Here is a 27,564-nt window from a genome sequence, read left to right on the forward strand (position 1 = left end):
TTCCTCTTACATCGTGCCCTCACAGATCGAGAGGGAGATCTAACACCAAGAATCATTCGATCTCTGTCACAAGTAATCAGTGAGGAAGGGGCAAATTCTGCGTATGTTGTTGAGGAAGAAGCGACAGGAGCGTGCCAGAGTAGAGATGTGCTGAGAGTAGGAGAGGGAGGGGTCGAGGGTGACACTGAGGTTCTTGGTGGATGAGGAGGGAGAGAGGGTGGGGGATTCAAGAGGAATAGAGATAGAGAGATCAGCGATGGGAGGAGGAGGGGGAAGAAAAGGTCTCCCTTATTCAAGTTTACATGGTAAAAAAATAGAGTAAATATACCATAGGATTTTTGCAGTTAGCATAGTAGAAGTGCCATGGTTTACCATGTTCACCATTTACCATGGTATAATACCACCATTTACCATTTACCATGTTTATTTAACCTGGTATAAATCCCACCATTTACAGTGTTTATGTGTCATCAGTGTATATCCAGTACTTGCTCTAGACACTGGATTGTATGGAACCATTTCTGCTTTTTTCAGTTTCAGCATTTCAATTAATTATTTTTAAGTTGCCAAGATTATTAAGATTTTTCAAGTTGAGTTGCTGTATACAAAGAAAAACTAAAACTTCATGGAGTCAGATCCCCACAAAAAGAAAACATGTATGTATATATGTACACAAGACATCACTATTAATAAATCCGTGCAACATGTTTTTGAGGGTCTTATTAAAACTCTCCACAAGACCATCAGTCTGAGGATGGTAAACCAAGGTCTGAATGATCTTAATCCCCAAAAGTTTACATGTTCCGCGGACTAGCCAGGACATATAGTTGGTGCCTTGGTCAGTCAGTATCTCCTTGGGGATCACAACCCGGAAAAAAAACCTTCGCTAGTTTGTTGGCAACAGATTTAGCAGACGCAGATTGGAGGGGAATGGCCTCTGGATAAAGCGTAGTGTAATCCAAAATGACCAATAGGTGTGTGTATCCTGCCGCACTCCTCTCTAGCGGTCCAACTATATCTACTCCAATACGCTCAAACGGAGCTTCCACTCATGGCCTTCTGGCACTCGTCACAGCATTCACAAAAATGCCGGACATCACCATCCAGCTCCAGCCAATAGAACCATGTCACAAGCCTCACTTTGGTCTTGTCCCTTCCCAGATGACCAGACAGAGGAATAGCGTCAGCCAATTGCAACAAATCCTCTTTAAAGGGCTGTGGAATGAACAACTGGTGACGCACTTCCTCCGTCTGGGGTAATTTTTCAACCCGGTACAAAAGATCTCGAGCAATTTCAGAAGGTCCATCATGACCGTGAATTGTATTGCATCCATGGTTTGCACTGCTGTAGGTGGACAGTGCCAGTGAATCCCACTCTGACACTACATGTGGGAGGGTGTGGGAATTCACTGGACACAAGACAGAAAGTGGAGTTGAAACACACCTCTAGGACGCACTTTTTATTTTGCCACAAGATGGCACTGTGCTGCTGGTTCCCCCCAATACCATCGATTGATTGAGTTATCAATTTCTCCTGACTCGTCCACCAGATGAGGGGCAGAATAGTTTCCTTTCTGCATATTCCCGCTCCCAGGCACTGACTGCATTGACAGCCTGAGTTAAACTGACAGCAGAGAAGCCTCTTGTGACGTGTCCGCGTCTCCGCCCACTTCCTGACACAATCACAGTGCAAGAGAGCTGAAGAGCATTTTGACCATTTAAAATTCAAGCTCTAAAGAGCGATACACAAAACAGTAATCACACAGGGATTCATAATGCAAGGTTAACAGCCCCCAGTGAAAAGTCCCATTCAAAATAGTCTTTAAGGTTTCTCTCCTGTGTGAATTAGCTGGTCTGTTTTCAGGGTTCCGGACTTTCTGAAACTCTTCTCACAGTCAGAGTTTCTCTGCTGTGTGAGTTCGCTGGTGTATTTGAAGGCCTTGTTTAATGTGGAAACTCTTCCCACAGTCAGAGCAGCGATACGGTTTCTCTCCTGTGTGAATTCTGCTGAGTGCTGTGTCTGTTGATTGCTCATTTTCGGTCAATGTAAGCCACTTCCACCTTCACAATAAGCTACTGACCAAAAGATATGCCTGGACTGCTGGTGCTTTTTATATCACCGTGGTCACGGGTAAGTCTCTGACATTATCGTGCACATTAAATTATCGCTCACTATACATGTAGTGTGCACGGTATGGTATGTAAATTAGCCAAATACTGTGCACGTCAGGATCATTCATTTCCGTGCGCGTGAACTCCACATGCGGTGCCCTTTCGTAAATGAGCCCCATAGAACTACCAAGGTATGAAAATTTGACAGCTGAGCTGCCTTTCAATTCAATTTTCCTAACTTCAGTAAAGAACATTATCCAACTTTGATATATTTTAGCCATCTATCAATTGGTAGACACAAAGCAATGACCAAAACGGAATAATTGAATAAACTGAATAATTTAAAATGTAAAAGGCAGGAAATAGTGGAGCTGCTCCAGAACCTCAGCTCTGGCGCCATTCTCCGCAGCACTCCAGTGACCCAGCTCCAGCTCTGCTCCGGCCCCAGCATCCCCAGCTCCAGCTCCGCTCCGGCTCCAGCATCCCCAGCTCCAGCTCCGCTCCGGCTCCAGCATCCCCAGCTCCAGCTCCGCTCCGGCTCCAGCATCCCCAGCTCCAGCTCCCCTCCGGCTCCAGCATTCCCAGCTCCAGCTCCAGGTCTGCTCTGGCTCCAGCATCCCCAACTCCAGCATCCCCAGCTCCTGCTCTGCTCTGGCTCCAGCATCTCCAGCTCCAGCTCCGCTCCGGCTCCAGCATCCCCAGCTCCAGCATCCCCAGCTCCAGCTCCGCTCCGGCTCCAGCATAGCCAGCTCCAGCTCTGCTCTGGCTCCAGCATCCCCAGCTCCAGGTCTGCTCCGGGTCCAGCATCCCCAGCTCCAGCATCCCCAGCCTCAGCTCCAGGTCTGCTAAGGCTCCAGCATCCCCAGCTCCAGCATCCCCAGCTCCAGCTCTGCTCCGGCTCCAGCATCCCCAGCTCCAGCATCCCCAGCTCCTGCTCTGCTCTGGCTCCAGCATCCCCAGCTCCTGCTCTGCTCTGGCTCCAGCATCCCCAGCTCCAGGTCTGCTCTGGCTCCAGCATCCCCAGCTCCAGCATCCCCAGCTCCTGCTCTGCTCTGGCTCCAGCATCCCCAGCTCCTGCTCTGCTCTGGCTCCAGCATCTCCAGCTCCAGCTCCACTCTGGCTCCAGCATCCCCAGCTCCAGCTCCGCTCTGGCTCCAGCATCCCCAGCTCCAGCTCTGCTCTGGCTCCAGCATCCCCAGCTCCTGCTCTGCTCTGGCTCCAGCATCTCCAGCTCCGCTCTGGCTCCAGCATCTTCAGCTCCAGCATCCCCAGCTCCAGCATCCCCAGCTCCAGCTCCGCTCTGGCTCCAGCATCCCCAGCTCCAGCTCTGCTCCGGCTCCAGCATCCCCAGCTCCAGCATCCCCAGCTCCAGCTCCGCTCCGGCTCCAGCATCCCCAGCTCCAGCTCCGCTCTGGCTCCAGCATCCCCAGCTCCTGCTCTGCTCTGGCTCCAGCATCCCCAGCTCCTGCTCTGCTCTGGCTCCAACATCTCCAGCTCCAGCTCCACTCTGGCTCCAGCATCCCCAGCTCCAGCTCCGCTCCAGCTCCAGCATCCCCAGCTCCAGCTCCGCTCTGGCTCCAGCATCCCCAGCTCCAGCTCTGCTCCGGCTCCAGCATCCCCAGCTCCAGCTCTGCTCTGGCTCCAGCATCTCCAGCTCCGCTCTGGCTCCAGCATCTTCAGCTCCAGCATCCCCAGCTCCAGCATCCCCAGCTCCAGCTCCGCTCCGGCTCCAGCATCCCCAGCTCCAGCTCCGCTCTGGCTCCAGCATCTCCAGCTCCAGCTCCGCTCCGGCTCCAGCATCCCCAGCTCCAGCTCCACTCTGGCTCCAGCATCCCCAGCTCCAGCTCCGCTCCGGCTACAGCATCCCCAGCTCCAGCTCCACTCTGGCTCCAGCATCCCCAGCTCCAGCTCCGCTCCGGCTCCAGCATCCCCAGCTCCAGCTCCGCTCCGGCTCCAGCATCCCCAGCTCCAGCTCCGCTCCGGCTCCAGCATCCCCAGCTCCAGCTCCACTCTGGCTCCAGCATCCCCAGCTCCAGCTCCGCTCCGGCTCCAGCATCCCCAGCTCCAGCTCCGCTCTGGCTCCAGCATCCCCAGCTCCAGCTCTGCTCTGGCTCCAGCATCCCCAGCTCCTGCTCTGCTCTGGCTCCAGCATCTCCAGCTCCGCTCCGGCTCCAGCATCCCCAGCTCCAGCTCCACTCTGGCTCCAGCATCCCCAGCTCCTGCTCTGCTCTGGCTCCAGCATCCCCAGCTCCTGCTCTGCTCTGGCTCCAGCATCTCCAGCTCCAGCTCCACTCTGGCTCCAGCATCCCCAGCTCCAGCTCCGCTCCGGCTCCAGCATCCCCAGCTCCAGCTCTGCTCTGGCTCCAGCATCCCCAGCTCCAGCTCTGCTCTGGCTCCAGCATCCCCAGCTCCTGCTCTGCTCTGGCTCCAGCATCTCCAGCTCCGCTCTGGCTCCAGCATCTTCAGCTCCAGCATCCCCAGCTCCAGCATCCCCAGCTCCAGCTCCGCTCCGGCTCCAGCATCCCCAGCTCCAGCTCCGCTCTGGCTCCAGCATCTCCAGCTCCAGCTCCGCTCCGGCTCCAGCATCCCCAGCTCCAGCTCCACTCTGGCTCCAGCATCCCCAGCTCCAGCTCCGCTCCGGCTACAGCATCCCCAGCTCCAGCTCCACTCTGGCTCCAGCATCCCCAGCTCCAGCTCCGCTCCGGCTCCAGCATCCCCAGCTCCAGCTCCGCTCCGGCTCCAGCATCCCCAGCTCCAGCTCCGCTCCGGCTCCAGCATCCCCAGCTCCAGCTCCACTCTGGCTCCAGCATCCCCAGCTCCTGCTCTGCTCTGGCTCCAGCATCCCCAGCTCCTGCTCTGCTCTGGCTCCAGCATCTCCAGCTCCAGCTCCACTCTGGCTCCAGCATCCCCAGCTCCAGCTCCGCTCCGGCTCCAGCATCCCCAGCTCCAGCTCTGCTCTGGCTCCAGCATCCCCAGCTCCAGCTCTGCTCTGGCTCCAGCATCCCCAGCTCCTGCTCTGCTCTGGCTCCAGCATCTCCAGCTCCGCTCCGGCTCCAGCATCCCCAGCTCCAGCTCCACTCTGGCTCCAGCATCCCCAGCTCCTGCTCTGCTCTGGCTCCAGCATCCCCAGCTCCTGCTCTGCTCTGGCTCCAGCATCTCCAGCTCCAGCTCCACTCTGGCTCCAGCATCCCCAGCTCCAGCTCCGCTCCGGCTCCAGCATCCCCAGCTCCAGCTCTGCTCTGGCTCCAGCATCCCCAGCTCCAGCTCTGCTCTGGCTCCAGCATCCCCAGCTCCTGCTCTGCTCTGGCTCCAGCATCTCCAGCTCCGCTCTGGCTCCAGCATCTTCAGCTCCAGCATCCCCAGCTCCAGCATCCCCAGCTCCAGCTCCGCTCCGGCTCCAGCATCCCCAGCTCCAGTTCCGCTCCGGCTCCAGCATCCCCAGCTCCAGCTCTGCTCTGGCTCCAGCATCCCCAGCTCCAGGTCTGCTCCGGCTCCAGCATCCCCAGCTCCAGTTCCGCTCCGGCTCCAGCATCCCCAGCTCCAGCTCTGCTCTGGCTCCAGCATCCCCAGCTCAAGGTCTGCTCCGGGTCCAGCAGCCCCAGCTCCAGCATCCCCAGCTCCAGCTCCGCTCCGGCTCCAGCATCCCCAGCTCCAGCTCTGCTCTGGCTCCAGCATCCCCAGCTCCAGGTCTGCTCCGGCTCCAGCATCCCCAGCTCCAGTTCCGCTCCGGCTCCAGCATCCCCAGCTCCAGCTCTGCTCTGGCTCCAGCATCCCCAGCTCAAGGTCTGCTCCGGGTCCAGCAGCCCCAGCTCCAGCATCCCCAGCTCCAGCTCCGCTCCGGCTCCAGCATCCCCAGCTCCAGCTCCGCTCCGGCTCCAGCATCCCCAGCTCCAGCTCTGCTCTGGCTCCAGCATCCCCAGCTCCAGGTCTGCTCCGGGTCCAGCAGCCCCAGCTCCAGCATCCCCAGCTCCAGCTCCGCTCCAGCTCCGGAGCTCAGCTCAGAAAAGTGTCAGGCTCCGCTCGGGCTCCCGGCCGCATTGCCAACCCTACTTTGAGCTGCTGTACAACCACACCATTCCAGGGGTCGGCACCATATGGAATGGTGATGTACATTGAATATGTCCGTCACACATGTTAAAACTTAAATATAAAGGTAAGCCATACAGATAAATTAGGAAATGCATTAATAAGTTAAAAAACTGTTTGTTTAATATTGTAGGCACCTTTTTTAGCGCTTGCCTCTGACGATGGTTGCACTTCAACCTGTGTAGCTTCGGATTATTCTTATTCTTACTGTGATTGGCTGCAAAGACAACAGGGCTAGCCAGAGATTGGATAATGTGTGTTCTATTGTTTTTTTCTTGTGTACGGTTTCCTTGTAACTGAAGACATTGCATTCTGGGAGACGTAGTTTTAGGTGAGGCAGACAAGTATTTTTGCGCATTACATTTAAAATCAGGGCGTGTTTCTGATTGTTTAAAGTGTAAAAATGGCAGGTATGCAGCTCATCTGGCCCGCAGTCGTGCCGCATTCACAGTCTCCTCACACTAGTACTAGGCTGTTACCGTTTCTTTTTTTCTGTAACTCTTCCTTTCTCAGTCTCTTGCGTTCTCCCTTTCCAAGTCGACAGACACACTCCTTAAAAAATGTAAAAACAAAAAGAACGTCCAAAAATATGTTTTTAAAACTATAAAGAAACGATAATATGGCAACCGTTATTGATCACCTTACTATAGCAACACAAAGCATCCAGACTCTCCAAACACAGAATATTGTATTTATGACATGGATTTACCTTCCAAAGATGATGCTGACACATCTGTAAATTGATAGGTTACGTTGAGGGAGACTAACAACGCAGAGAAATCCTGAAGATCAAGAATCCAGTTGCTTATTCACCAGTCACAAACACGCATTGCAACCCAGTCCAGCTTATGTACCTTAGCCATGATGTCATGCTGTGTCAGTGTGATGTCAGGCTGTGTCAGTCTGATGTCAGGATTTTGTTGTGATGTCACGCTGTGTCAGTGTGATGTCAGTGTGATGTCAGTGTGATGTCCAGTTCACAATAGAGAGATGTATGATGTAAAGAAGTGCCTCCTATTTTCTGTTCTGAATGCCCCTTTATCTAATCTCCATTTGTGACCCCTGGTCCTTGTTTCTTTTTTCAGGTTGAAAAAGTCCCCTGGGTCGACAATGTCTATACCTTTTAGGATTTTAAATGCTTGAATCAGATCACCATGTAGTCTTCTTTGTTCAAGACTGAATAGATTCAATTATTTTAGCCTGTCTGCATACGACATGCCTTTTAAACCTGGGATAATTCTGGTTGCTCTTCTTTGCACTCTTTCTAGAGCAGCAATATCCTTTTCGTAACGAGGTGACCAGAACTGAACACAATATTCTAGGTGAGGTCTTACTAATGCATTGTAAAGTTTTAACATTACTTCCCTTGATTTAAATTCAACACTTTTCACAATATATCTGAGCATCTTGTTGGCCTTTTTTATAGCTTCCCCACATTGTCTAGATGAAGACATTTCCGAGTCAACATAAACTCCTAGGTCCTTTTCATAGATTCCTTCTTCAATTTCAGTATATCCCATATGATATTTATAATGCACATTTTTATTTCCTGTGTGCAGTACCTTACACTTCTCTCTATTAAATATCATTTGCCATGTGTCTGCCCAGTTCTGAATGCTGTCTAGATCATTTTGAATGACCTTTGCTGCTGCAACAGTGTTTGCCACTCCTCCTATTTTTGTGTCGTCTGCAAATTTAACAAGTTTGCTTACTATACCAGAATCTAAATCATGAATGTAGATTAGGAATAGCAGAGGCCTAATACTGATCCCTGTGGTACACCACTGGTTACCTCGCTCCATTTTGAGGTTTCTCCTCTAATCAGTACTTTCTGTTTTCTACGTGTTAACCACTCCCTAATCCATGTGCATGCATTTCCTTGAATCCCTACTGCGTTCAGTTTGAGAATTAATCTTTTATGCGGGACGTTGTCAAAAGCTTTCTGGAAATCTAAATAAACCATGTCGTATGCTTTGCAGTTATCCATTTTCAATGTTGCATCCTCAAAAAAATCAAGCAGGTTAGTTAGACACGATCTCCCTTTCTTAAAACCATGCTGACTGTCTCCCAGGATACTGTTACCATATAGGTAATTTTCTCATTTTGGATCTTATTATATTTTCCATAAGTTTACATATAATAGAAGTCAGGCTTATTGGTCTGTAGTTACCTGGTTCGGTTTTGTCTCCCTTTTTGTGGATCGGTATTACGTTTGTAATTTTCCAGTCTGTCGGTACAACCCCTGTGTCAAGAGACTGTTGCATGATCTTGGTTAGCGGTTTGTAAATAACTTCTTTGAGTACTATTGAGAGGATCTCATCCGGTCCAGGGGAATTGTTTATTTTAAGAGCTCCTAGTCCCTTTAACACTTCTGCCTCTGTTATGCTAAAGTTATTTAAAACTGCATAGGAACAGTTTGACATGTGGGGCATGTTGTCCGTGTCCTCCTTTGTAAAAACCTGTGAAAAGAAATCATTTAATATATTTGCTATTTTTTTTTCTTCATCTATGATTTTGCCATTTGTATCGCTTAGACATTTAACCTCCTCTTTGAATGTTCTCTTGCTGTTATAATATTGGAAAAACATTTTGGAATTGGTTTTAGCCCCTTAGCAATGTTCATTTCTATCTCTCTCCTGGCCTTTCTAACTTCCTTTTTGACTTACGTTTGCAGTTCCAAGTACTCTTTCTGTGTATGATGGGAATCAGTTCATTCAGAGCAGATTTACCAAGGAGCTGATTGTTCAAACTCCTATTAGTAACCCTGCAGACTCCCAGGTGAGACGTATTGATGCTGTGATGAGATTCAGTTCATTCACAGCAGATTTACCAGGGAGCTGATTGTTCAAACTCCTATTAGTAACCCTGCAGACTCACAGGTGAGACGTATTGATGCTGTGATGAGATTCAGTTCATTCACAGCAGATTTAGCAGGGGTTTCTCAACCTCCTGCACCTACCTGCTCATTTCAATAACACACCTGAACAATATTATACAGAAGAATTATTGTAGTGCCACTGGCTGTCTGCATTGCGATGGAAGACCATTTAGGAAGGGGATACCTGTTGGAGAAACATACACTTAACGAGAAACTATAGTTTACAAAATTAACTGAGTTTTAGATTTAGTTAGTCAGTTGGTTAGACAGTTTTGAGTTTAATATTAATTGCTGGAGGAGGAAGGGCAGATGGCAAGGGGAAAGCTTTAAAATGCATCATATGGCAATTTAAAGGAGATCCCGTGTTTTCTCAGAGATAACATTCTGGGGCTAAAACCTTCAAAAGAATTACAATTCCTTCCTTACATTCTGGTTTCCTGTGGAGGCTTTGATGTTACATTCACTTAAGGAAACGAGAGCACCCCCAGCTGCACTACTCTATCTAATAAAATATCTTTGTTGAAATCTGCAACAGAGTTCGGAATCACAATTATTTCTACTCATGGATGTATAAACAGAAGTCAGATAACAAACTTTAACTTTCTGAATTCTACAACAGCTGGCACACTGCGATCCCATTCTACCAGCCTCACCCCATTGTAGCTGCCCTATACTTGTGCTGCCGTTGCCCCTTTGTATAACACAGAACCGTTATTGCCACTGTAGTGCCACTGTCTGCATTACCTTTGAAGATCATTTGGGAAGGGTGAAGTTAAGGTACTGTGGGACTCATGCATTGTAGCTGCCCTCCACTACCATTGCCCCTCAGTAATATACAGACATTGTGACAGTGTAGTGCACCAGTCTGTCTGCCTGCATTGCACATTATTTGATAAACAGAAGCAAACATGGTCATTATTAATAAACACACAGTCCTCAAGCATTCTCATATAAAGTTCTTTGTTTAGTTTTAGTGTGTGACGTTCAAAGTGCCTCGATGCGGCTCATCACGGTGAGTGCCAGAGCCAAGGGCATCGACTCCTCTTAACAAACTGCAGAGTCCAGCTAACTACTGCAGACTAGAAGCCTCTGTCCCTGCGGGCCTGTCCAGCGGGGTTCTGACCCAGAGTCACTCCGATTGCATAGAGAGAGAGAGCGGCAAGACTCAACCGCTCGTTATTGCAAAGTGTTTGTGTGTGTCTGTAAGAATCTGTGTGTCAGTGTGTGTCTGTGTGTGTGTATTTGTGTCTGTGTGTCAGTGTGTGTTTCAGTGGTTGTGTGTGCATCTGTGTGTCCGTGTACCAGTGTGTGTTTCAGTGGTTGTGTGTGTATCTGTGTGTTTGTCTGTGCATCTGTGTGTGTCTCGTTTGTATCTGTGTATCTCAGTGTGTGTCTCTGTGTGTGTCTCTGTGTGTGTGTGTGTGTGTGTCTCTGTGTATCAGTGTGTCTGTGTGTGCATCTGTGTGTCCGTGTCTCAGTGTGTGTCTCAGTGTGTTTCTCAGTGTGTCTCTGTATCAGTATGTGTCTCAGTATGTGTCTCAGTGTGTGTCTCTGTATATCAGTATGTGTCTCAGTGTGTGTGTGTGTCTCAGTATGTGTCTCAGTGTGTTTCTCAGTGTGTGTGTGTGTGTGTCTCAGTCTGTGTCTCTGTGTATCAGTGTGTGTCTCAGTGTGTGTGTGTGTCTCAGTATGTGTCTCAGTGTGTTTCTCAGTGTGCGTGTGTGTGTGTCTCAGTATGTGTCTCAGTGTGTTTCTCAGTGTGCGTGTGTGTGTATCAGTATGTGTCTCAGTGTGTGTCTCAGTCTGTGTCTCTGTGTATCAGTGTGTGTCTCAGTGTGTGTGAGTCTCAGTGTGTGTCTCTGTGTATCAGTGTGTGTTTCAGTGTGTGTGAGTCTCAGTGTGTGTCTCAGTGTTTGTCTCAGTTTCTTGGATTATGATTGGCTCTGATCTCATGAAGTTCAGCAGCAGTCTCAGGGTCAGGCCTGGTCAGCACTGCTTCTTATTCTTCTCGCAGTGAGTCTGTGACTCCTCCTCTTCCTCCTCCTCCTCCTCCTCCTCCTCCTCCTCCTCCTCCGCTTGCTGGGTCAGTCAGGTACTGTCAATACGGACTGGAGGTCAGAGTTCACAGATTACACGCCTGCGATGATGGCTCAGCAGACAGGAAGTGAGGTCAGAAGAATGCACGCGCGATTTTCAGCCCCTTGGATTTGATTCGCGGGAAGGTGGCACTCACATCCGAGCTCACTGGTCGAACCTGGGGCGAGGCCATGCCCTTCTTGCGCAACAGGAAGTCCACGCTTGATGATGTCATCGCATAGAAAACATTTCCTGTACTGGGTATCGTCAATTCTGGTGAGAGGGGGAGGGAAGGAGGAAGAGAGATAGGAAGGGAGAGAGGGGTGAGAGGGGGACAGAGAGAGAGAGAGAAGAGGGGAGAGAGGGGGGCAGAGAGAGAGAGAGAGGAGAGAGGAGGAAAGGAAGAAAAGATGTATTAAAAGAACAGAGACAGCAGTCATTTTCATTGTATTCATTTGAAATAAAAGTAAAACTGAAACTAAACTTTGGAAGAATGCAGTAAACCAAGGAACTCTGCTGTCGTGTCAAACTGAACAGGATTGCTGACCGGTTCATGGATGCACTCTGGGGTACCAGCTGTACTGGGGGTGGGGGTGGGGGTGGGGGGTCGAAGGTCGGAGGGCTCACCTTTCCCCTCGGGCAGCACCTGGACTAGTTCATACTGGGATGCTTTACTGGGATCCTGGTTGTGCTTCTCCAGGGCTTTACTGATCACTGTGGGGGCCTTGTCATTACTGGAGACCTGGGGGCAACAAACAAGAAGAATTAGAATAACAACAACAATACATGATCCCTCTCTTCTCCTCACTCCTCCCCTCTCTTCTCTTCTCCCCCTCTCCCCTCACTCCTCCCCCTCTCCCATCTCTCTTCTTTCTTCCCCCTCCCCTCTCATCTCCTTTTTCCTCCCCTATCCCTCCCCCTCTCCTCTGCTCCCCCTCTCTGCCCTCCCCTCCCCTCTCCCCAATCCCTATCCCTCCCCTCCCCTCTCCTCTCCACACTCCTCCCCTATCCCCTCTTCTCTGCTCCCCATCTCTCCTCTCCCCTAGCCCTCTCCTCTCCTCACTCCTCCCCTATCCCTCCCTCCCCCTCTCCTCTGCTCCCCCTCTCTGCCCTCCCCTCCCCTCTCCCCAATCCCTATCCCTCCCCTCCCCTCTCGTCTCCACACTCCTCCCCTATCCCCTCTCCTCTGCTCCCCATCTCTCCTCTCCCCTATCCCTCCCCTCCTCTCCTCCCCTCTCATCTCCTGTCTTCTCCTCACTCCTCCCCTATCCCTCCCTCTCTCTCTACTCACTCCTTCCTTATCCCTCCCCTGCCCTCTCCTCTGCTCTCCTCACTCCTCCCCTATCCCTCCCTCTCTCTCTTCTCACTCCTTCCTTATCCCTCCCCTGCCCTCTCCTCTCCACACTCCTCCCCTATCCCCTCTTCTCTGCTCCCCATCTCTCCCCTATCCCTCTCTTCTCCTCTCCTCACTCCTCCCCTATCCCTCCCTCCCCCTCTCCTCTGCTCCCCCTCTCTGCCCTCCCCTCCCCTCCCCTCTCCCCAATCCCTATCCCTCCCCTCCCCTCTCGTCTCCACACTCCTCCCCTATCCCCTCTCCTCTGCTCCCCATCTCTCCTCTCCCCTATCCCTCTCCTCTCCTCACTCCTCCCCTATCCCTCCCCTCCTCTCCTCCCCTCTCATCTCCTGTCTTCTCCTCACTCCTCCCCTATCCCTCCCCTCCTCTCCTCCCCTCTCATCTCCTGTCTTCTCCTCACTCCTCCCCTCTCCCTCCCTCTCTCTCTTCTCACTCCTTCCTTATCCCTCCCCTGCCCTCTCCTCTCCTCTCCACACTCCTCCCCTATCCCCTCTTCTCTGCTCCCCATCTCTCCTCTCCCCTATCCCTCTCCTCTCCTCTCCTCACTCCTCCCCTATCCCTCCCCTCCTCTCCTCCCCTCTCATCTCCTGTCTTCTCCTCACTCCTCCCCTATCCCTCCCTCTCTCTCTTCTCACTCCTCCCCTATCCCTCTCTCTTCTCACTCCTTCCTTATCCCTCCCCTGCCCTCTCCTCTCCTCTCCTCACTCCTCCCCTATCCCTCCCCTCTCCTCTGTTCCACCTCTCCCCAATCCCTATCCTCTCTCTCTCTCTCTCTCTCTCTCTCTCTCTCTCTCTCTCTCTCTCTCTCTCTCTCTCTCTCGTGGTGACTCCAGGATTCTGGAAGGGGGGGGGGGGGGGGGGGGGGGCAGAAAGATGGGCTTGGGAGAGGGATTGTTCTTGTTTTGTAAAGGATAAGGGGAGGGAGACCCATAGAAGATACATTAAGAAGCTGTATGAAAGGACTGGAGGAGTATTTTTTGCTGCAGAAGGTTTTCATGAATTCGTGTTGAATTGTAAACCCCTCTCTCACCAGTATGCTCCGGTACATGTTCCCATCCTCCAGGCCCATCTCCACTCTGATTATGCGTATGTCTGACTCTGCTTTCACAGCGCCAGGAGGCGGGGCCGAGCCACAGGAGGCGGAGCGACGGTGTGACTTCACAAAGCCCAGAGGAGGAGTCAGAGTAGAGGGTGGGGAGGAGGGGGTGTGGTTAGAACCAGGGGCGTTGGCTACAGCATCAAGACAGGAAACTGAGGGAGATTTCATGTGCTGAGAGGAGAGAGGAGATCAGATTATATTATATAGCTACACGGGTACTAATAGAATCATATCAAATTGATGTACTACAGAAGAACCTCAGAGTTACGCACACCTTGGGAAGGGAGGCTGTTCGTAAGTCTAAAATGTCCCTAACTCTGAAAATGAGTTTGCAATGGTTTTAATAAATGTGCACACCTGCTATCTACACTCTCGATCTGGAGAATAATACAGGGGTGCTCTCAATAAGCAGAGCGCTCTCTTGTGGCGCACCGTATGTTAGCAGTTATAGAGCGGTCTGTTAGGAGCGAGCAGTTTCACAAACAGTTGCTTTAAACGAGTTTTGAAATTTTAAAAACAAAGTAATTACTACCACTGTATTTGTGTGATGAAGTTACTGACTCTTGGTTTAACATCTTGAGGCACGGGTCAGATTCGTCAAGTTATAAATAGTCAGTGTTTCCTTTTCCAATACAAGCATCATAATCATAATCATAATCAGTTTTAAAAAGCCAAAATGACAACAAAAACATTACTTATGTGTTGGTCATACAATCATTTTGCAGCCACCGCACTGATAATGCAGGTTGGCCGTTTTGGCCCTCTGAGCTCAACTCGCTGCTGTTAGGATGCGCTGGAGGCTGCTCATCGTTCAATAGGAAACGCCCCCTAACGCTCTGGAGCGCTCTGCTCAGTGAACGCACTCCAGGATACAGCACAGCAATGCAATACTCATTGTTATGGTTCTAAACTCCATTCCGTGCCAGTCCAGGTTTTTACTCCAAGCAGGTTCTAATGTAGTTCATTGAAGCTGCTAAGAGGTAATTAACTCATTGAGGACCTGGTTGAAATAAAGACCAGGACTGGACTTCATCTCGAGGGCCAGGTTTGAGTACCACTGTTCTAAAGCCTATAAAACAGCACTCTACATGGAAAAGGCTACATTGACGTTACCATTGACATCGCAACAGTAGCAGAAACACAGATTTAAACATCCAGGAAAACCTGGGATAACGTAGTGTGTGTTTGAACTGAAACGTTCCTCGTAAATGTGCCTGTACTTGCTTTGAAATCTGCTGCACCTTTGTCTGCCTCTAATCAAGTTGCACTCTTTGTATGACAGACCCCCCCCGACACAGTAAAGAGTGCGAGAGAAACAAACACACTCTCAACTTGATTAGAGGGAGCCGCCCAACACTTAGAAACACACATTTTAAAAGTTTCCCAAAGTGAAGCATGGCAAAGCGTAAAGCATGGTAACGCACAGGGAAGCATGGCAAAGCACAGAGAAGCATGGAAAATCATATAAAAAACATGTTACACAATGGTAAGCTGTGATAAATGCACAGTATAACACAGTTACCTTGGTGATTCTGGACAGCAAGGGGTTAACTGGCTTCAGCTGGCTGTCCGATCCCTCGAGATACTCGGACCACCCTTCACCTGCGCCCTGCGGGGACCCCAGCTTGTCCCAGGCCTTGAACCCTCCTGCCCCAGCCGGACTAGCGATGGAGGAGAGGAGGCTACCAACACAGAGAGAGAGGGTTAGAGAGAGAGGAGTGGAGTCTACCAACACAGAGAGAGAGGGTTAATGAGAGAGGAGAGGAGTCTACCAACACAGAGAGAGAGGGTTAGTGAGAGAGGAGAGGAGGCTACCAACACAGAGAGAGAGGACTAATGAGAGAGGAGAGGAGGCTACCAACACAGAGAGAGAGGGTTAATGAGGAGAGGAGAGGAGGCTACCAACACAGAGAGAGAGGGCTAATGAGAGAGGAGAGGAGGCTACCAACACAGAGAGAGAGGACTAATGAGAGAGGAGAGGAGGCTACCAACACAGAGAGAGGGCTACCAACACACAGAGAGAGGACTAGTGGGAGAGGAGAGAGGGCTACCAACACAGAGAGACAATCACTGTGTTACACAGTGCAGTGTGTGATGGTCAGGCTGGTCTCACACACACACACACACACACTCAATGTTAGTATTATCATGCTAGTCTCACACACACACACACACACACACACACACACACACACACACACACACACAGTCACACTCAGTATTCTCGTTGTATTTTAGTTTCTCTCACTCAGTGCAGTGTGTGATGATCACGGTTGGTTTCACAGTCCTGGTGGGAGTGGTTAGTTCCCCAGGAGGCTCGATTTCACAGGAGAGCCGGTAGCTGTCAACAAAAACACAAGAACATAGGGGAGGTTGAGTGAATCAGAAATCAACCAATCACACACTCACAATCACATTAACGACACAATCACAGCAACAAGACAAGCACAGCAACAAGACATAATCACAGCAAAAAGACACTCACAATCACAACATGACACTTGCAATCACAGCAATGAGACACTCGCAATCACAACATGACACTCGCAATCACAGCATCAAGACACAATCACAGCAATGAGACACAATCACAGCAACGAGACACAATCACAGCAACGAGACACAATCACAGCAATGAGACACAATCACAGCAACGAGACACAATCACAGCAATGAGACACAATCAGCAACAAGACACTCAATCACAGTAACAATACACAATCACAGCAACAAGACAATCACAATCACAGCAACAAGACAATCACAATCACAGCAACAAGACACTCACAATCACAGCAACAAGACACAATCACAGCAACGAGACAATCACAATCACAGCAACGAGACACAATCACAGCAACAAGACACTCACAATCACAACAACAAGACACAATCACAGCAACGAGACAATCACAATCACAGCAACAAGACACAATCACAGCAACGAGACAATCACAATCACAGCAACGAGACACAATCACAGCAAAAAGACACAATCACAGCAAAAAGACACAATCACAGCAAAAAGACACAATCACAGCAACGAGACACAATCACAGCAACAAGACACAATCACAGCAATCAAGTGTATGGTGCAGTGTGGAGCTGTACTGTGTGTGTATGGTGCAGTGTGGAGCTGTACTGTGTGTATGGTGCAGTGTGGAGCTGTACTGTGTGCGTGTGGTGCAGTGTGGAGCTGTACTGTGTGTGTATGGTGTTGTATGGTGCAGTGTGGAGCTGGTTGCAGCAGTGTTGTACAGTGTTACCTCTCTGCCTCACTCAGTCTGGGCAGGCTGCTGTACCAGTGCATGAAGCTCTCATCAGTCTGGAAGGTGCTGTTTTTGCAGGATGACTGAAGCAGGCGGATCTGAGCGATGATCTCAAACTCCTGAAACACACAGATTCCACTTGAACTGAACGGATCTAACAATGTGAATTTCAGGTAGGTTCCCCTATAACAGTTTAGCGCAGTCATTCTGCACAGTAAATGCTGTGTCTGAATTTTAAAGATAATGTAGGTTTTTAAGTCCAGCGATCCCTTTTTGGTAGAATAATACAGCAACTTTATTGCAGAAATATCATTACAGAACCTTCTGTCTATGCTTTACCACACCTCCCTGTGCTTTACCACACCTCTCTGTGCTTCACCATACCTCTCTGTGCTTTATTACACTTTGTGCTGAACTGTCCTTACCAAGTATTCATGGGCAAGAGGTTCTTTAGATATACACTGCCCGTTCAGTTAATTAGGACCTGTCCCTAATATTGGATTCCACTTCCCTGATCACAGCTTGACGTGGCCCAGACTGCACAAGAGATTCAAGCTCATCCCAGACTGCACAAGAGATTCAAGCTCATCCCAGACTGCACAAGAGATTCAAGCTCATCCCAGACTGCACAAGAGATTCAAGCTCATCTCAGTCTGCACAAGGTGCTGGGAGGTGTTTCGAAGGATCCGTTCACTCAGTAATGTTTCAGTCGCTGCAGAGAGGCAGGCACACGATTCAAGCTCATCCAAGAGATGCTCGTCAGATTGAGATCACTGTGGGGGCTGCGGAGTGTCTCTGTCTCATTGAGATCACTGTGGGGCTGCACAGTCTCTCTGTCTCATTGAGATCACTGTGGGGGCTGCAGAGTCTCTCTGTCTCATTGAGATCACTGTGGGGCTGCTGAGTCTCTCTGTCTCTTTGAGATCACTGTGGGGCTGCACAGTCTCTCTGTCTCATTGAAATCACTGTGGGGCTGCAGAGTCTCTCTGTCTCATTGAGATCATTGTGGGGGCTGTGGCGTCTCTCTGTCTCAGTGAGATCACTGTGGGGCTGCTGAGTCTCTCTGTCTCTTTGAGATCACTGTGGGGCTGCACAGTCTCTCTGTCTCATTGAGATCACTGTGGGGCTGCACAGTCTCTCTGTCTCATTGAAATCACTGTGGGGCTGCAGAGTCTCTCTGTCTCATTGAGATCACTGTGGGGCTGCAGAGTCTCTCTGTCTCATTGAGATCACTGTGGGGCTGCTGAGTCTCTCTGTCTCTTTGAGATCACTGTGGGGCTGCACAGTCTCTCTGTCTCATTGAGATCACTGTGGGGCTGCACAGTCTCTCTGTCTCATTGAGATCACTGTGGGGCTGCAGAGTCTCTCTGTCTCATTGAGATCACTGTGGGGCTGCACAGTCTCTCTGTCTCATTGAAATCACTGTGGGGCTGCAGAGTCTCTCTGTCTAATTGAGATCATTGTGGGGGCTGTGGCATCTCTCTGTCTCATTGAGATCACTGTGGGGCTGCACAGTCTCTCTGTCTCATTGAAATCACTGTGGGGCTGCAGAGTCTCTCTGTCTCTTTGAGATCACTGTGGGGCTGCACAGTCTCTCTGTCTCATTGAGATCACTGTGGGGCTGCACAGTCTCTCTGTCTCATTGAGATCACTGTGGGGCTGCAGAGTCTCTCTGTCTCATTGAGATCACTGTGGGGCTGCACAGTCTCTCTGTCTCATTGAAATCACTGTGGGGCTGCAGAGTCTCTCTGTCTCATTGAGATCACTGTGGGGCTGCAGAGTCTCTCTGTCTCATTGAGATCACTGTGGGGCTGCACAGTCTCTCTGTCTCATTGAGATCACTGTGGGGCTGCGGAGTCTCTCTGTCTCATTGAGATCATTGTGGGGGCTGTGGCATCTCTCTGTCTCATTGAGATCATTGTGGGACTGCTGAGTCTCTCTGTCTCATTGAGATCACTGTGGGGCTGCAGAGTCTCTCTGTCATTGAGATCACTGTGGGGCTGCGGAGTCTCTCTGTCTCATTGAGATCACTGTGGGGCTGCAGAGTCTCTCTGTCTCATTGAGATCACTGTGGGGCTGCACAGTCTCTCTGTCTCATTGAAATCACTGTGGGGCTGCAGAGTCTCTCTGTCTCATTGAGATCATTGTGGGGGCTGTGGCGTCTCTCTGTCTCATTGAGATCACTGTGGGGCTGCTGAGTCTCTCTGTCTCATTGAGATCACTGTGGGGCTGCAGAGTCTCTCTGTCATTGAGATCACTGTGGGGCTGCGGAGTCTCTCTGTCTCATTGAGATCACTGTGGGGCTGCACAGTCTCTCTGTCTCATTGAGATCACTGTGGGGCTGCACAGTCTCTCTGTCTCATTGAGATCACTGTGGGACTGCTGAGTCTCTCTGTCTCATTGAGATCACTGTGGGGCTGCAGAGTCTCTGTCTCATTGAGATCACTGTGGGGCTGCACAGTCTCTCTGTCTCATTGAGATCACTGTGGGACTGCAGAGTCTCTCTGTCTCATTGAGATCACTGTGGGACTGCAGAGTCTCTCTGTCTCATTGAGATCACTGTGGGGGCTGCAGAGTCTCTCTGTCATTGAGATCACTGTGGGGCTGCGGAGTCTCTCTGTCTCATTGAGATCACTGTGGGGCTGCAGAGTCTCTCTGTCTCATTGAGATCACTGTGGGGCTGCACAGTCTCTCTGTCTCATTGAGATCACTGTGGGACTGCTGAGTCTCTCTGTCTCATTGAGATCACTGTGGGGCTGCAGAGTCTCTGTCTCATTGAGATCACTGTGTGGCTGCACAGTCTCTCTGTCTCATTGAGATCACTGTGGGACTGCTGAGTCTCTCTGTCTCATTGAGATCACTGTGGGGCTGCAGAGTCTCTGTCTCATTGAGATCACTGTGGGGCTGCACAGTCTCTCTGTCTCATTGAGATCACTGTGGGACTGCAGCGTCTCTCTGTCTCATTGAGATCACTGTGGGGGCTGCAGAGTCTCTCTGTCTCATTGAGATCACTGTGGGGGCTGCGGAGTCTCTCTGTCTCTTTGAGATCACTGTGGGGCTGTGGAGTCTCTGTTTCATTGAGATCACTGTGGAGCTGCACAGTCTCTCTGTCTCATTGAGATCACTGTGGGACTGCAGCGTCTCTCTGTCTCATTGAGATCACTGTGGGGCTGCACAGTCTCTCTGTCTCATTGAGATCACTGTGGGGCTGCACAGTCTCTCTGTCTCATTGAGATCACTGTGGAGCTGCGGAGTGTCTCTGTCTCATTGAGATCACTGTGGGGCTGCGGAGTGTCTCTGTCTCATTGAGATCACTGTGGGGGCTGCAGTCTCTCTGTCTCATTGAGATCACTGTGGGGCTGCAGAGTCTCTCTGTCATTGAGATCACTGTGGGGCTGCAGAGTCTCTCTGTCTCATTGAGATCATTGTGGGACTGCAGAGTCTCTCTGTCTCATTGAGATCATTGTGGGGCTGCACAGTCTCTCTGTCTCATTGAGATCACTGTGGGGCTGCAGAGTCTCTCTGTCTCATTGAGATCACTGTGGGACTGCAGAGTCTCTCTGTCTCATTGAGATCACTGTGGGGCTGCACAGTCTCTCTGTCTCATTGAGATCATTGTGGGGGCTGTGGCATCTCTCTGTCTCAGTGAGATCACTGTGGGGCTGCAGAGTCTCTCTGTCATTGAGATCACTGTGGGGCTGCACAGTCTCTCTGTCTCATTGAGATCATTGTGGGGGCTGTGGCATCTCTCTGTCTCAGTGAGATCACTGTGGGGCTGCAGAGTCTCTCTGTCATTGAGATCACTGTGGGGCTGCACAGTCTCTCTGTCTCATTGAGATCACTGTGGGACTGCTGAGTCTCTCTGTCTCATTGAGATCACTGTGGGGCTGCAGAGTCTCTCTGTCTCATTGAGATCACTGTGGGGCTGCACAGTCTCTCTGTCTCATTGAGATCACTGTGGGACTGCAGAGTCTCTCTGTCTCATTGAGATCACTGTGGGGGCTGCGGAGTCTCTCTATCATTGAGATCACTGTGGGGCTGCAGAGTCTCTCTGTCTCATTGAGATCACTGTGGGACTGCAGAGTCTCTCTGTCTCATTGAGATCACTGTGGGGCTGCACAGTCTCTCTGTCTCATTGAGATCATTGTGGGGGCTGTGGCATCTCTCTGTCTCATTGAGATCACTGTGGGGCTGCAGTCTCTCTGTCTCGCTCCTCTAACTTCATGATTCTGGCTCAGTGTCTTCCTGAAAGTAGCCTGGAGGGTTGTTGCTAGTAATCTATTCACTCACCTTCCAGAGTAAATCAAGGGACCCAGGGTATACGAGGAGAACACACCCAGACAGACAGGTCCTAATAAAGTGGCCAGGCAGTGTGTATGTAAAAGAGCACTACAGTCCTGTCAACAGGGACATGCAGCTCTTATACATTCCATCAGCAACACTGATGAGCCAATCATGTGAGGAATGAAAGACAAGTGTAAGCTACACCATTATGAAAGTTCACCACAGTAAATTTGCAGTAATTTAGAATTTTCCCCGCCATGTTTTTCTCATGGTTATACTGTGCATTTACAATAATACATTTACATAATATGCCATACTTCTCTGTGCTTTACACTTGCTTGTCTGTGCTGTACCATGCTTTTTCTGTGCTTTATTACACTTTGCTGTGCTTTTACTGAGGGACACTTTTATAAGGGTCATGTGGCATGTGTGTTAGTATGAGTTGCAATGATCCAAAATGAAAAAGTCACCTTTCTGCGCTTGTCGAAGTTGATGTAGCCGTTCTGAAAGAGAGCACACAAACTGTGAAATCAGGAACACGGAACACAGTCACAGAAAACAAGCTCAAGTTATTGAGCAACTTAAATACCAAAGACATCTCATGGATTGGGCTCACAGAAAGATAAACTCAGGAGCAGCAGTAAGGTCAGCTCTGGTTACTACTGTGACCTAACCACGACCCAACCCCAACCCTTACCCCAACCCTAACCCTTACCCCAACCCCAACACTAACCCTTACCCCAACCTCAACTACAACTCCAACACCAACCCAAACCCCAACTGCAGTCCCAACCACAACCCCAACTCCAACCCCAACCCTTACCCCAACGATAAATCTTACCCCAACCCCAAACCTAAGGCTAACCCTTACCAAAACCCCAACGCTAACCCTTATCCAAACCCCAACCCCAACCCCAACACTAACCCTTACCTCAACCCCAACCCCAACGCTAACCCCAACCACAAAGCTAACCCTTACCCCAACCCCAACACTAACCCCAAACCCAACCTCAACTTCAACCCCAACATTAACCCTTACCCCAACCCCAACCCTTACCCCAACCCCAACGCTAACCCTTACCCCAACCCCAAACCCCAACCTCAACTGCAACCCCAACCCCAACCCCAACTCCAACTCCGACCCCGACCCCGACCGCCCCTCTTGTAAATAGTGTTTATTTGTGTGTTTATTTTGAATTCACCTATTTTGTACTGGTGCTCGTTTCCTTCATTCACATTCTGCAATAGAAATGTGTTTAACTCCACAGCTACACCAGCATCAGTATTCTCTGTATCTCCGTGTATAAATGTGTTTAACTCCACAGCTACACCAGCATCAGTATTCTCTGTATCTCCATGTATAAATGTGTTTAATTCCACAGCTACACCAGCATCAGTATTCTCTGTATCTCCATGTATAAATGTGTTTAATTGCACAGCTACACCAGCATCAGTATTCTCTGTATCTCCATGTATAAATGTGTTTAATTGCACAGCTACACCAGCATCAGTATTCTCTGTATCTCCATGTATAAATGTGTTTAACTCCACAGCTACACCAGCATCAGTATTCTCTGTATATCCATGTATAAATGTGTTTAATTCCACAGCTACACCAGCATCAGTATTCTCTGTATCTCCATGTATAAATGTGTTTAATTGCACAGCTACACCAGCATCAGTATTCTCTGTATCTCCATGTATAAATGTGTTTAACTCCACAGCTACACCAGCATCAGTATTCTCTGTATCTCCATGTATAAATGTGTTTAATTGCACAGCTACACCAGCATCAGTATTCTCTGTATCTCCATGTATAAATGTGTTTAATTGCACAGCTACACCAGCATCAGTATTCTCTGTATCTCCATGTATAAATGTGTTTAATTGCACAGCTACACCAGCATCAGTATTCTCTGTATCTCCATGTATAAATGTGTTTAATTGCACAGCTACACCAGCATCAGTATTCTCTGTATCTCCATGTATAAATGTGTTTAATTCCACAGCTACACCAGCATCAGTATTATATTTATCGTCATGTTTAAATGTGTTAAATGTATTACTTTATAAATGTTCCCAGTAAAGAGTTAATGTTGAGCTTTAATGATCTGTTAATGTTCCTGTGAAAGCAGCTGGTCAGGCTGAATTGCTTAACTGATTGTTAATTGAGCCTGTCCCTCCTGTATTGAAGCCTGGCCCTTTGCGTTGCAGTTAGTTCTGTTTTGGACTCCATGGAGAGGCTGGCTGCCTGTGCGCTCTCTCCTGCTCTGCTACAGAGAGCTATTGTGTTAGAAGCCATGTTCAGTCAGGCCTGGTTACCACTGTGACCTAACCACGACCCCAACGCCTAACAATAACGTTCCTGGGACACTCGAGCAGCTCCTATACACTGTCGTGTGCACTGGGGGAGGTCTGGACGCCAACCTCATTTTCTGTGCCAGTCGTCACATCCTGGAGACTTTTTGAAAGCGTGTTTCAGGGGGAGGGGGGCAGGTTGTTAATGTTTCCATTCTGGTGTACCTGAAGCAGAGTGCAGACATGATTCTGAGAGCTCTAGTGAGACACCGAGGTGCTTTAAACTTCTTAAAAAACTCCCAGGGTGTGACGACTGACACTGAAAACGATGCAAAGAAGAAGATGAAGACGCTTGTGAAGACTGGAATGTTTCAGACCTGTAGTGAGCTCCCCTTTAAAAGCACTGTCTCCTCCCACACCCTCCCCGCTGACCCTCACTCCCCAAACCGTCACCCCCTCTCACTCCTCCCCTCATCATCCCCCCCTGACCCTCACTCCCATCCTCTCACTCCTCCCCGCATCATCCCCCCCGGCCCTCACTCCCATCCTCTCACTCCTCCCCTCATCATCCCCCCTGGCCCTCACTCCCATCCTCTCACTCCTCCCCTCATCATCCCCCCTGGCCCTCACTCCCATCCTCTCACTCCTCCCCGCATCATCCCCCCTGGCCCTCACTCCCATCCTCTCACTCCTCCCCTCATCACCCCCCCTGGTCCTCACTCCCATCCTCTCACTCCTCCCCGCATCATCCCCCCTGGCCCTCACTCCCATCCTCTCACTCCTCCCCGCATCATCCCCCCTGGCCCTCACTCCCATCCTCTCACTCCTCCCGCATCATCCCCCCTGGCCCTCACTCCCATCCTCTCACTCCTCCCCTCATCATCCCCCCCTGGTCCTCACTCCCATCCTCTCACTCCTCCCCTCATCATCCCCCCCTGACCCTCACTCCCATCCTCTCACTCCTCCCCTCATCATCCCCCCCTGACCCTCACTCCCATCCTCTCACTCCTCCCCTCATCATCCCCCCCGGCCCTCACTCCCATCCTCTCACTCCTCCCCTCATCATCCCCCCTGGCCCTCACTCCCATCCTCTCACTCCTCCCCTCATCATCCCCCCCTGGTCCTCACTCCCATCCTCTCACTCCTCCCCTCATCATCCCCCCCTGACCCTCACTCCCATCCTCTCACTCCTCCCCTCATCACCCCCCCCGGCCCTCACTCCCATCCTCTCACTCCTCCCCTCATCATCCCCCCCTGGTCCTCACTCCCATCCTCTCACTCCTCCCCTCATCATCCCCCCCGGCCCTCACTCCCATCCTCTCACTCCTCCCCTCATCATCCCCCCCTGGTCCTCACTCCCATCCTCTCACTCCTCCCCTCATCATCCCCCCTGACCCTCACTCCCATCCTCTCACTCCTCCCCTCATCATCCCCCCCTGACCCTCACTCCCATCCTCTCACTCCTCCCCTCATCATCCCCCCCTGACCCTCACTCCCATCCTCTCACTCCTCCCCTCATCATCCCCCCCTGACCCTCACTCCCATCCTCTCACTCCTCCCCTCATCATCCCCCCCTGGTCCTCACTCCCATCCTCTCACTCCTCCCCTCATCATCCCCCCCGGCCCTCACTCCCATCCTCTCACTCCTCCCCTCATCATCCCCCCTGGCCCTCACTCCCATCCTCTCACTCCTCCCCGCATCATCCCCCCTGGCCCTCACTCCCATCCTCTCACTCCTCCCCTCATCATCCCCCCCTGGTCCTCACTCCCATCCTCTCACTCCTCCCCTCATCATCCCCCCCTGACCCTCACTCCCATCCTCTCACTCCTCCCCTCATCATCCCCCCCTGACCCTCACTCCCATCCTCTCACTCCTCCCCTCATCATCCCCCCCGGCCCTAACTCCCATCCTCTCACTCCTCCCCTCATCATCCCCCCCTGGTCCTCACTCCCATCCTCTCACTCCTCCCCTCATCATCCCCCCCTGGTCCTCACTCCCATCCTCTCACTCCTCCCCTCATCATCCCCCCCGGCCCTCACTCCCATCCTCTCACTCCTCCCCTCATCATCCCCCCCTGACCCTCACTCCCATCCTCTCACTCCTCCCCTCATCATCCCCCCCTGACCCTCACTCCCATCCTCTCACTCCTCCCCTCATCATCCCCCCCTGACCCTCACTCCCATCCTCTCACTCCTCCCCTCATCATCCCCCCCTGGTCCTCACTCCCATCCTCTCACTCCTCCCCTCATCATCCCCCCCGGCCCTCACTCCCATCCTCTCACTCCTCCCCTCATCATCCCCCCTGGCCCTCACTCCCATCCTCTCACTCCTCCCCGCATCATCCCCCCTGGCCCTCACTCCCATCCTCTCACTCCTCCCCTCATCATCCCCCCCTGGTCCTCACTCCCATCCTCTCACTCCTCCCCTCATCATCCCCCCCTGACCCTCACTCCCATCCTCTCACTCCTCCCCTCATCATCCCCCCCTGGCCCTCACTCCCATCCTCTCACTCCTCCCCTCATCATCCCCCCCGGCTCTCACTCCCATCCTCTCACTCCTCCCCTCATCATCCCCCCTGACCCTCACTCCCATCCTCTCACTCCTCCCCTCATCATCCCCCCTGGTCCTCACTCCCATCCTCTCACTCCTCCCCTCATCATCCCCCCCGGCCCTCACTCCCATCCTCTCACTCCTCCCCTCATCATCCCCCCGGCCCTCACTCCCATCCTCTCACTCCTCCCCTCATCATCCCCCCCTGACCCTCACTCCCATCCTCTCACTCCTCCCCTCATCATCCCCCCCTGACCCTCACTCCCATCCTCTCACTCCTCCCCTCATCATCCCCCCCTGACCCTCACTCCCATCCTCTCACTCCTCCCCTCATCACCCCCCCGGCCCTCACTCCCATCCTCTCACTCCTCCCCTCATCATCCCCCCTGGTCCTCACTCCCATCCTCTCACTCCTCCCCTCATCATCCCCCCCTGACCCTCACTCCCATCCTCTCACTCCTCCCCTCATCATCCCCCCTGACCCTCACTCCCATCCTCTCACTCCTCCCCTCATCATCCCCCCCTGACCCTCACTCCCATCCTCTCACTCCTCCCCGCATCATCCCCCCCTGACCCTCACTCCCATCCTCTCACTCCTCCCCTCATCATCCCCCCCTGACCCTCACTCCCATCTTCTCACTCCTCCCCTCATCATCCCCCCCTGGTCCTCACTCCCATCCTCTCACTCCTCCCCCCATCATCCCCCCCGGCCCTCACTCCCATCCTCTCACTCCTCCCCTCATCATCCCCCCTGGCCCTCACTCCCATCCTCTCACTCCTCCCCGCATCATCCCCCCCTGACCCTCACTCCCATCCTCTCACTCCTCCCCTCATCATCCCCCCCTGACCCTCACTCCCATCCTCTCACTCCTCCCCTCATCATCCCCCCCTGACCCTCACTCCCATCCTCTCACTCCTCCCCTCATCATCCCCCTTGTCCTCACTCCTATCCTCTCACTCCTCCCCTCATCATCCCCCCTGACCCTCACTCCCATCCTCTCACTCCTCCCCTCATCACCCCCCGGCCCTCACTCCCATCCTCTCACTCCTCCCCTCATCATCCCCCCCTGACCCTCACTCCCATCCTCTCACTCCTCCCCTCATCACCCCCCCGGCCCTCACTCCCATCCTCTCACTCCTCCCCTCATCATCCCCCCCTGACCCTCACTCCCATCCTCTCACTCCTCCCCTCATCATCCCCCCTGACCCTCACTCCCATCCTCTCACTCCTCCCCTCATCATCCCCCCTGACCCTCACTCCCATCCTCTCACTCCTCCCCTTATCATCCCCCTGGCCCTCACTCCCATCCTCTCACTCCTCCCCTCATCATCCCCCCCTGACCCTCACTCCCATCCTCTCACTCCTCCCCTCATCATCCCCCCTGGTCCTCACTCCCATCCTCTCACTCCTCCCCTCATCATCCCCCCCTGACCCTCACTCCCATCCTCTCACTCCTCCCATCCACCCTCCCTCACTCCCCCCCTCCCACCTCCAGATGATCCTTCACTGCCGTGTCCAGCATGACCAGGTCAGTCAGGAAGGTGCCGAGATAGGGG

At 51.7% G+C, this 27,564-nt stretch overlaps 1 protein-coding gene across 1 annotated transcript in view; it reads right to left on the reverse strand.

The window, feature by feature from the left end:
* Positions 1-9,334: 9,334 nt before the first annotated feature.
* The window catches only part of LOC117434178 (ral guanine nucleotide dissociation stimulator-like 2), a gene marked incomplete in the record, with an annotated part of 45,580 nt that continues 27,350 nt past the window's right edge, over positions 9,335-27,564 (reverse strand). Inside the window, 8 exon segments of the mRNA XM_059008946.1 lie at positions 9,335-11,425; positions 11,780-11,894; positions 13,537-13,776; positions 15,128-15,287; positions 15,854-15,946; positions 16,872-16,993; positions 21,629-21,661; positions 27,498-27,564. The exon segment at positions 27,498-27,564 is cut by the window's right edge and continues 20 nt beyond it. Coding sequence (XP_058864929.1) covers positions 11,247-11,425; positions 11,780-11,894; positions 13,537-13,776; positions 15,128-15,287; positions 15,854-15,946; positions 16,872-16,993; positions 21,629-21,661; positions 27,498-27,564 — 1,009 coding nt within the window.

The sequence above is a fragment of the Acipenser ruthenus genome, chromosome 38 (assembly GCF_902713425.1).
Source record: "Acipenser ruthenus chromosome 38, fAciRut3.2 maternal haplotype, whole genome shotgun sequence".
In the NCBI taxonomy this organism is placed as follows: domain Eukaryota; kingdom Metazoa; phylum Chordata; class Actinopteri; order Acipenseriformes; family Acipenseridae; genus Acipenser; species Acipenser ruthenus.